The 10,061-nt window shown below is 23.3% G+C and overlaps 1 protein-coding gene across 1 annotated transcript; it reads left to right on the top strand.

The window, feature by feature from the left end:
• Positions 1-244: 244 nt before the first annotated feature.
• LOC142224453 (lipase 3-like) lies at positions 245-6,649 on the top strand. Its single transcript, XM_075294222.1, has 4 exons — positions 245-343; positions 412-1,131; positions 1,197-1,588; positions 6,508-6,649. The coding sequence occupies exons 1-4, from the start codon at positions 245-247 to the stop codon at positions 6,647-6,649; spliced, it is 1,353 nt and encodes a 450-aa protein (XP_075150337.1).
• Positions 6,650-10,061: the final 3,412 nt, after the last annotated feature.

Below are 10,061 nucleotides of genomic sequence, written 5' to 3'. Positions count from 1 at the left end.
GTCCACCCACTCTACTGTCATTATTTTTGTTTTCCGCTTCAAGGCCATAATTTCAAAATATTTATAAAAGATTGAAAGATGAAATAAAAAAAAATAATAATATTTACCAAATTTTATCTGATATTTCGTTGCTATTAAGTTTCCATCAAATTCGATTCAGGTTACAATTCAATTGTAGCGGTCAAACGGTTTTCAAGCGTTATTCGATTCAAAGTGCACTTTGTGATTTCATTGTTCGTGCGAAATGAAGCCATTGTTTATTATAAGTCTGATATTAGTGCCCATAGTCTTAGTGTGGCTTAAAATATTGCTACCAAATGAAGTTATAGAGCCATTAACAACGGTGTGTATATCTCCAATTTGAAATTGTATTGAATTCAAAACAAATTTAAAGGAAACAAATACTTACAGACTGATCGCGTAAAGAGGGCAGGCTATACCTGTGAAACTCATGATGTGGAGACTAAAGATGGTTACGGTCTTAGCATTTTTCGTATAGGTGCAATGACAAAACCGTTATCGGCAAACACCTCACGACCTCTGGTTCTCTTAATGCATGGTTTCCTCAGCTCTTCAGATGCTTGGGTTATAGAGGGTTTAAATAATCCCCTGGTCTATGATTTGGTAAATCAGGGCTATGATGTATGGCTGGGTAATAACCGTGGTAATCCCTATGGCCGACGTCATAAGAATCTTACAACGGATTCAAGAGAGTTTTGGCATTTCTCTTTTCATGAAATTGGCACCATGGATTTACCTGCCACCATTGAGTATATTTTACAACATACTCACCAAACATCTCTTCATTTTGTGGGCTCTTCTCAAGGCAGTACTGTGGCTTTTGTCTTACTCTCCGAGAATCCCGAATATCAAAGGCAATTCAAATCTCTTACTATGTTGGCTCCTACTGTATTGCCGGTCTACGTGACAACTCCCCTCAAATATGCTTCGGGTATTTTAGGCATTCATACTCCATGGCACGTCTATTTGGGTGATTCATGTTTTCTGGGATCAAAACTTTTGCGTCTATTCTTGGGTTTGGAAAAATGTCAAAGCAAATCTGCTAATACGAAATTTTGTTTATTTGTACTTCATTATATATTAGGAGGATATACGGATTATATTGATGAGGTAAATGCATTGAATTTGGCCATTGATTTGGGGAAAATTTTAATTTTTATTTCTTTTTTATTTAGGTTATATTACCAGATGTCTTCCTTAGCCATCCTTCTACGGCTTCTTTGCATCAATTTTTCCATTTCATGCAAATGCATCATAGCAAAACGTTTCTCAAATACAATTGGGGCCCTGAAGAAAATCTCAAACGTTATAATCAAACGCTACCACCTCTGTATGAATTATCGAATATAAATCCTAGATTTCCCATTCATATCTTCTATAGTGGCCATGATGAGCTTTGTTCAAAACAGGATGCTGAAAATTTGTTAGAGCTCTTGGGAAAGAGAAGTGTGGGTCATTTCATTGATTTGAAAGATTTTGGTCATATGGCTTTTTCATGGGCTTCGAATATAAGGGATGTCATAAATCTACCTGTTTTGGATATCATCAATGAAGTTGAATTCATATTGCAGGAAATTTCAACATTTTCTGAGAATAACAATAAAACTTTAAAAAATTCAAATGATCTTTAAAACGCAAAAAAAACATAAAGAAAAACTGTATTGAATTAAAGAGATGTTCTGGAAAGATTGTGAATTAAATTACAAAAAATTATCCGACCCCATCAGAACTTTTTAATAGAGTATTGTAAATGTTTTTAATAGAGTATTGTAAATAGATTCCAAACAAATATATAAAGAACCTAATTTGTTCCGTATAGAACGTTTTGTCAGACTTTTATTTCTATAGAAAATTTTGCAAAAATTTTATTTCTACAGAAAATTTTTTCAAAATTTTACTTTGTCAAATTTTGTCAAAAATTTATTTCTGTAAAAGATTTTGTCAATATTTTATTTCTATAGAAAATGTTGTCAAAATTTTACTTCTGTAGAAAATTTTGTCCAAATTTATTTTGTCAACATTTTATTTCTGTAAAAAGTTTTGTTAGAATTTTATTTCTAAAGAAAATTTTATTCTTTATTTTATTCCCATAGAAAATTTGTGAACATTTTATTTCTGTAAAAAATTTTGTTAAAATTTCATTTCTACAGAAAACTTTGTCAAAAATTTTGTTCTATGGAAAATTTTTTCAAAACTTTATTTCTATGAAAAATTTGTAAATTTTTTTTTGTAGAACATTTTGCCAAAACTTTATTTCTAAAAAAATTTGTCTAAATATTATTTTTATGGACAATTTTGTCAAACTTTTATATTTATAGAAAACTTTGTCCAAAATTTTATTTATATAGAAAATTTTGTTAAAATTTAATTTCTACAGAAAACTTTGTCAAAATTTTTTCTATTGAAAATTTTGTCAAAATTTCATTTCTACTGAAAATTTTGTAAAAATTTTGTCGAAAATTTAGTTTTAAGAGAAAACTTCGTCAAAATTTTATTTCTATAGAAATTTTTGTCAACATTTTATGTTAACAAAATTCTATATTCTTCTATAAATTTTGTCAAAGTTTTATTTCTTTAGAAATTTTGTCAAAATTTCATTACCTTAAAAAATGTTATTTCAAAATTTCATTTCTATAGAAAATTTACTCAAAATTTTACTTGTGTATCGAAAATTTTGTGAAAATTTTTCTTCTGTAGAAAATTTTGTCAACACTTGATTTCTATTGAAAATTTTGCTAAACTTTTATTTCTATAGAAAATTTTACTATTTTTTTCTCTAGAAAATGTTGTCAACATTTTATTTCTTTAGAAAATTTTGTCAAAATTTTATTTCTAGAGAAATTTTTGTAAATTTTTTTTTCTATAGAAAATTTTGTCAAACTCTTATTTCTATGGAAAATTTTGTCAACATTTTATTTCAGTAGAAAATTTTGCCAAAATTTTATTTCTAGAGAAAATTTTGTCAAAATATTTTTCTATAGAAAATTTTATTTCTAACGAAAATTTTGTCAAAATTTTATTTGTAAAGAAAATTTTGTCAAAATTTTATTTGTAAAGAAAATTTTCCCAAAATTTTATTTCTATAGACAATTTTGTAAATTTTTTTCTATAGGAAATTTTGTCAACTTTCTATTTTTGTACAAAATTTTGTCAAATTTTTTTTTTTCTATTGAAAATTTTGTAAAACTTTTATTTCTATAGAAAATTTTGTCAAAATTTTATTTCTATGGAATATTTTGTCAAAACTTTATTTCCATAAAAAATTTTGTCAAAGGTTTTCATCTTTTAACAATTTTGTCACAATTTTACTTCTATAGAAAATAATATCAAAATTTTGTTTCCATAGAAAGTTTTTTCAAAATTTTATTTCTGTAGAAAATTTTGTCAAATTTTATTTCTATTGAAAATTTTGTTTAAATTTTATATCTATAGAAAATTTTGTCAAACTTTTATTTCTATAGAAAATTTAGTTATCATTTTTTTTTCTGTAGAAAATTTTATCAACATTTTATTTCAGTAGACAATTTTGCCAAAATTTTATTTCTAGAGAAAATTTGGTCAAAATATTTTTCTATAGAAAACTTTATTTCTAAAGAAAATTTTCCCAAAATTTTATTTCTGTACAAAATTTTGTCAAAATTTTTTTCTATAGAAAATTGTAAAAATTTTTTTCTATAGAAAATTTTGGCAAAATTTTATTTCTATGGAATATTTTGTAAATTTTTTTTTCAAAAAAAATTGTCAAAGGTTTTCATCTTTTGAAAATTTTGTCAAAATTTCACTTCTATAGAAAATAATATCAACATTTTGTTTCCATAGAAAGTTTTGTCAAAATTTTACTTCTATCGACAATTTTCTCAAAATTTTATTTCGGTAGAAAATTTTGCCAACTTTTTTTCTATAGAAAATTTTGTCAAAATTTTTTTTCTATAGAAATTTTTTCTCAAAATTTTATTGTAATAAATTTCTATATTCTTCTATAAATTTTGTCAAAATTTTATTTCTATAGAAAATTTTGTCAAAATTTTATTCTTATAGAAAATTTTGTCAACATTTTATTTCTATAGAAAATTTTGTAAAAATTTTATTTCTATAGAAAATGTTGTCAACTTTTTACTGCTATAGAAAATTTTGTCAAAATTTTATTTCTATAGCAAATTTTGTAAAAATTGTAGTTCTATAGAAAATTTTGCCAAAATTTTATTTCTATAGAAATTGAATTTAGTCAACATTTTATTTCTATAGAAATTAAATATAGTCAACATTTTAATTCTATAGAAAATTTCGTCAAAATTTTTTTTCTATAGAAAATTTTGTCAAAATTTTATTTCTATAGAAAATTTTGTTAAATTTTATTTCTTGAGGTAATTTGTGAAGTATTTCATAGTAGGGGAGGAATATTTTGCAAAAACTACCAAAACAACTAAAATTCTACCAATCTACCACACAGTAAAAAAAAATCTACCATTTTTGGTAGAATATCTTTGAAATTTAATATACCGAAAATGAACCCGGTTTATCTACTATAGAAAATGTTTCATGCATACTTGTGGGCGGTAATAGTAAACACCTATAATTTTTTGGTCAACAAAACGAAAAGTTTCTGACCAATATAATATTCGATTCGTGAACTCGATTATTTGTTAAGAATCCAATCATATATGTAATATTAACTCTATTTTCAATAGAAATGTGTAAAATATATTACAATAAAAATGAAGTTATTTAAAAAGTGGCATAGAATGGCAAAAAAGTGGCGCAAAAGTTTTTACATTTTTGTACCATATTTGCATCAATTGAAAAAAGTCTCAAATTTGCCACTATAGTGGCACAACTGTAACACTGATCAACGGTATATTAATTTTATTTTTTTTTTATTTAAAACGTTATATTCTATAATAAATTTTCTCTAATAATATAAAACCATCCACGAGTTTAACTTGAAAATACTAAAACCCTCTGGCAAAATAAAATTATTCAATAAAAATAGCATTAAATTCGAAAATGTAGTTTGTGTTAATTCTCACATGGATGATTACGACAAACCTGCCAAAATATCCTCATCTTACTTTTAACTTTATTTCTAAAAATTATTTTCTTACCCATGAGAATACCACAATACACACCATGTCATAGGCAAAAATAGAAAATTTTATATCTTGTCATGATGTGGGGCATATAAATTTCATGTTATATGTAAATCGTATTACCAGGTGTTTGTATTGATAAAGCTACAAACACATGATATTACAAATTGAATAATTAAAGCAAAAGTCGTATATTTGCATATATCGAGTTCACTATGAAATTGCTGTAAACAATTTAGAACCCTTTAGAGATCTTTAGAGTATATTGAAAATTTATTTTATGGCAGCTGTCAAAAATTCTATTGATTTCCTAACCCCATTCTTTTTTTTTTAGTTTTTCGTTCATTAAATTTAATTTTAATTTAAAGGTAACAAAATTCTCTTTAGTTGTTAGATATCCCCTTAAGTAGGCTGTGGTTTGTGGGACTTATTTTAATTAAAGCATATATGCATGAAGTTTTAAGCTTATATGTTAGGCAATGTTTTGTAAAATCTGGATGTTGATTGCACTATAGATTTTGCAAGATAAATTTAAAAGTCGAAATAATTGAATTTCTCATAATATTATGCAATAGAAACAGAGATTTATGCAATCCCCAAATGTAGGCTAAAATAAATAAACAAACAAAGAAATTTTTAAATAAAAAATAGATAAGTGGAAAAAGAAAAACAAAACTACGATACAAAGAAAATGTGGGTTTCTTTTGACTGAGAAGAAATTCTTAAAATCGTTATTAAAAAAATGTAGTATACCCTTAGGCGGTGGTTGAAAAAAATCACTAGCCTTGACAACAATCAAATTAAAGAGAAGGAAAATATATTCTCCCCCAAATATCATAAGAAAAATTGTACAACTGCCACATAACTAGTGGCAATTGTACAATTTTTCCGTTGATACATTCGACAACGATTATAATTCACACTCGTCTATAGCTATGAGTTAATCAAATATTTCTTAGTAATGTCCCCAAATTCTTGACATATTATTTTTATTTTTATTTCTATTTTTTTATTTTTATTTTTATTTTTTATATTTATTTTTATTTTTTCAGTGAGATCAGACCATGAGATTACGAAGAACAGACTTTATAAATAACCTTTTGTGAGAAATCAAAAAACAAAAATTTTTTCTGAATTCTTCTCTTCATATACTGATGATAGATTTTGTTAACAAGTTGTTTTTCTCATTTTATTTATTTAGTCATTCTAGGAAGTTGAATTTTATATTTGCAGGAAGCTTCATGTCCCTCAGGGTTCGAGAAATGGTATTATAGGCATGTGTGTTATATTTTAGATTTTATTGCATTATAAAAATTTCTAAGAAAATTCCAATTTTTTATTTGGTTTATTTTTGCTTCGTGAATTATTTTTCACTTCATTTTATTGTTACTATTTACAGTCACAAAGAATATAACAAGAAAGAAAAACTCAGAAGAAAGGCAGGAAATTCTAAGTATATATTTTTTTATACCAACAAAGAAAATATAGCATACCCCAAGGAGATGATTGCCCGCATTATAAACATTATAACACCCAAATAATAAGCAAATAATACAAAAGCACCTGTTAGGCATATTTAACTTCAAGTGGCATGAGAATAATTGTTAATTTCCCACAAGAGGGCTGTGTACACTTTATGCAACTCGAAAACACTGGGAAGGAAATGTATGGTTAATTTTAGAAAATTGGGGTTAATAATAGAAAATTAAAAAAAAAAAAAAACAAAAATAGTAAATTGATGATATCACAAACATAAGTAAATATTTTCCATAAATTCCTAGTTTCAAGGAAGCAATTATTTCTATAGAAAATTTTGTCCAAATTTTATTTCTATAGAAAAATTTGTCAAAATTTTATTTCTACAGTAAATTTTTTCAAAATTATATTTCTGTAGAAAAATTTGTCAAAATTTTAGTTCTATAGAAAAATTGGGCAAAGTTTTATTTCTGTAGAAAATGTTGCTAAATTTTATTTCTATAGAAAATTCATAAATTTGTTATTAAAAAATGTAGCATACCCTTAGGCGGTAATTAAAAAAAAAAATTATGCTTGACAACAATCAAATTATAGACAAATATCATAACAACTGTAAAACTGCCGAAGGACGTGTGTGAAAGTTTTACGTCAACAGCTGGAATCATTTTCTTTGAAACATTCTATGGAAAATTTTGTCTAAATTTCGTTTCTATACAAATGATATCACACACATAAGTAAATATTTGCCATGAATTCACGAAAAAAAAAGAAATTTTCCTAGTTTCAAAAAAGCAATTATTTCTATAGAAAATTTTGTCAAAATTTTATTTATACAAAATTTCAAAAATTATAGAAAATTTTATTAAAATTGTATTTCTATCGAAAAAAAATTATTTCTATAGAAAATTTAGACCAATTTTTATTTCTATCGAAAATTTTGTAAAAATTTTATTTCTATAGAAAATTTTATTAAAATTGTTTTTCTATGGAAAAATTTTTGTCGAAATTTTATTTCTATAGAAAATTTTGTCAACTTTTTATTTCTATAGAAAATTTTGTCAAATTTTTATTTCTATAGAAAATTTTGTCACAATTTTATTTCTATAGAAAATTGTGTCAAAACCTTATTTCTATAGAAAATTTTGTCAAAATGTTATTTCTATGAAAAATTTTCTCAAAATTTTATTTCTGTGGAAAATTTTCTCAAAATTTTTGTTTCTATAGAAATTTTTGCCAAAGTTTTATTTCCAATGAAAATTTTGTAAAATTTTTATTTCTATAGAAAATTTTGTTAAAGTTTTATTTCCAATGAAAATTTTGTCAAAATTTTATTTTTATAGAAAATTTTGTCAAAGTTTTATTTCTATAGAAAAATTTGTCAAATTTTTATTTCTTTAGAAAATGTTTTATTTCAATAGTTTTATTTCAATTAGTTTTATTTCAATAGAAAATTTTATAAAAATTTTATTTTATAGAAAATTTTGTCAAATTTTTATTTCTATAGAAAATTTTGTCAAAGTTTTATTTCCAATTAAAACTTTGTCAAACTTTTATTTCTATAGAAAATTTGGTCAAAATTTTATTTCTATAGAAAATGTTGTCAAAGTTTTATTTCAATAGAAAAGTTTGTAAAAATTTTATTTCTACAAAATTTCCAAAAATTTTAAAACTTTAGAAACTTTTATTAAAATTGTATTTCTATAGAAAAAATTTGTTTCTATAGAAAATTTTATTTCTATAGAAATTTTTTTTTTTAAATTTGCATTTCTATAGAAAATTTTGTCAAATTTTTATTTCTACAGAAAATTTTGTCAAAGTTTTATTTCCAATGAAAATTTTGTCAGAATTTTATTTCTAAAGAAAATTTGGTCAAAGTTTTAATTCTAATGAAAATTTTGACAAAATAGAAAATTTCGTCAAAATTTTTTAAAATTTTATTTCTGTAGAAAATTTCGTCAAAATTTTCTTTCTATAGAAAATTTTGTCGAAAATTTATTTCTATAGAAAATTATGTCCAAATTTGTTTCTATAGAAAATTGTGTCAACATTTTATTTCTATAAAAAATTTTGTCAAAATTTTATTTCTATAGTAAATTTTGTAAAAATTTTATTTCTACAAAATTTCAAAATTTTAGAAAATATTATTAAAATTGTATTTCTAACAAAAAAAATTATTTCTATAGAAAATGTTGTCAAATTTACATTGCTATATTTATTTCCAATGAAAATTTTTTCAAAATTGTACTTCTATAGAAAATTTTGTCAAAGTTTTATTTCCAATGAAAATTTTCTCAAAATTTTATTTCTATAGAAAATTTGGTCAAAATTTTATTTCTATAGTAAATTTTATCAAACTTTTCTTTCTATAGAAAATTCTTAAACTTTTCGTTAAAAAATGTAGCATACCCTTAGGCGGTGGTTGAAAAAAAAAAAAAACATTATGCTTGACAACACCCAAATTATAGACAATGAAAATATATTTTCCTTCAAATATCATAAGAAAAACTGTAAAACTGGCACAGGGCTTGTGTGAAATTTTAAAGTCAACAGCTGAAAAAATTTTCTTTGAAACATTCTATAGAAAATTTTGTCAACATTTTATTTCTATAGAAAATTTTGTCAAAATTGTATTTCTATAGAATGTTTTGTAAGATTTTCGTTCTATAGAAAATTTTGTCTAAACTTTATTTCTGTAGAATATTATGTCCAAATTTTTTTTTCTATTGAAAATTGTGGCAAAATTTTATTTCTATAGAAAATTTTGTCCAAGTTTTATTGCCAATGAAAATTTTGTCCAAGTTTTATTGCCAATGAAAAATTTTATAAAATTTTTATTTCTATAGAAAAAATTGTCAAATTTTTATTTCTATAGAAAATTTCTTTGAAACATTCTATTGAAAATTTTGTCAAAATTTTTTTCTATAGAAAATTTTGTCCAAAGTTTATTTCTATAGAATATTTTGTAAAATTTTCGTTCTATAGAAAATTTTGTCGAAACTTTATTTCTATAGAATATTATGTCCAATTTTTTTTTTCTATTGAAATTTTGTCAAAATTTTATTTCTATAGAAAATTTTGTCAAAATTTTATTTCTATAGAAAATTTTGTCAAAATTTTATTTCTATAGAAAATTTTGTCAAAATTTTATTTCTAAAGAAAATTGTGTCAAAATTTTATTTCTAAAGAAAATTGTGTCAAAATTTTATTTCTACAGAAAATTAAATCAACATTTTATTTCTATAACAAATTTTGTCAACATTTTATTTCTAAAGAAAATTTTGTCAAAATTTTATTTCTATAGATAATTTTGTCAAAATTTTATTTCTATAAAAAATTTTGTCAAGTTTTTATTTCCAATGTAAATTTTGTCAAAATTTTATTTCTATAGAAAATTTGGCCAACGTTCAATTTCTAATGAAAATTTTGTCAAAATTTTATTTCGATAGAAAATTTCGTCAAAATTTTATTTCTATCGAA

This window comes from Haematobia irritans, chromosome 2 (genome assembly GCF_050003625.1).
Source record: "Haematobia irritans isolate KBUSLIRL chromosome 2, ASM5000362v1, whole genome shotgun sequence".
NCBI classification, from domain to species: Eukaryota; Metazoa; Arthropoda; class Insecta; order Diptera; family Muscidae; genus Haematobia; species Haematobia irritans.
The sequence above is the reverse complement of the archived record's forward strand: the minus strand, read 5'-3'. Positions and strand labels throughout refer to the sequence as shown.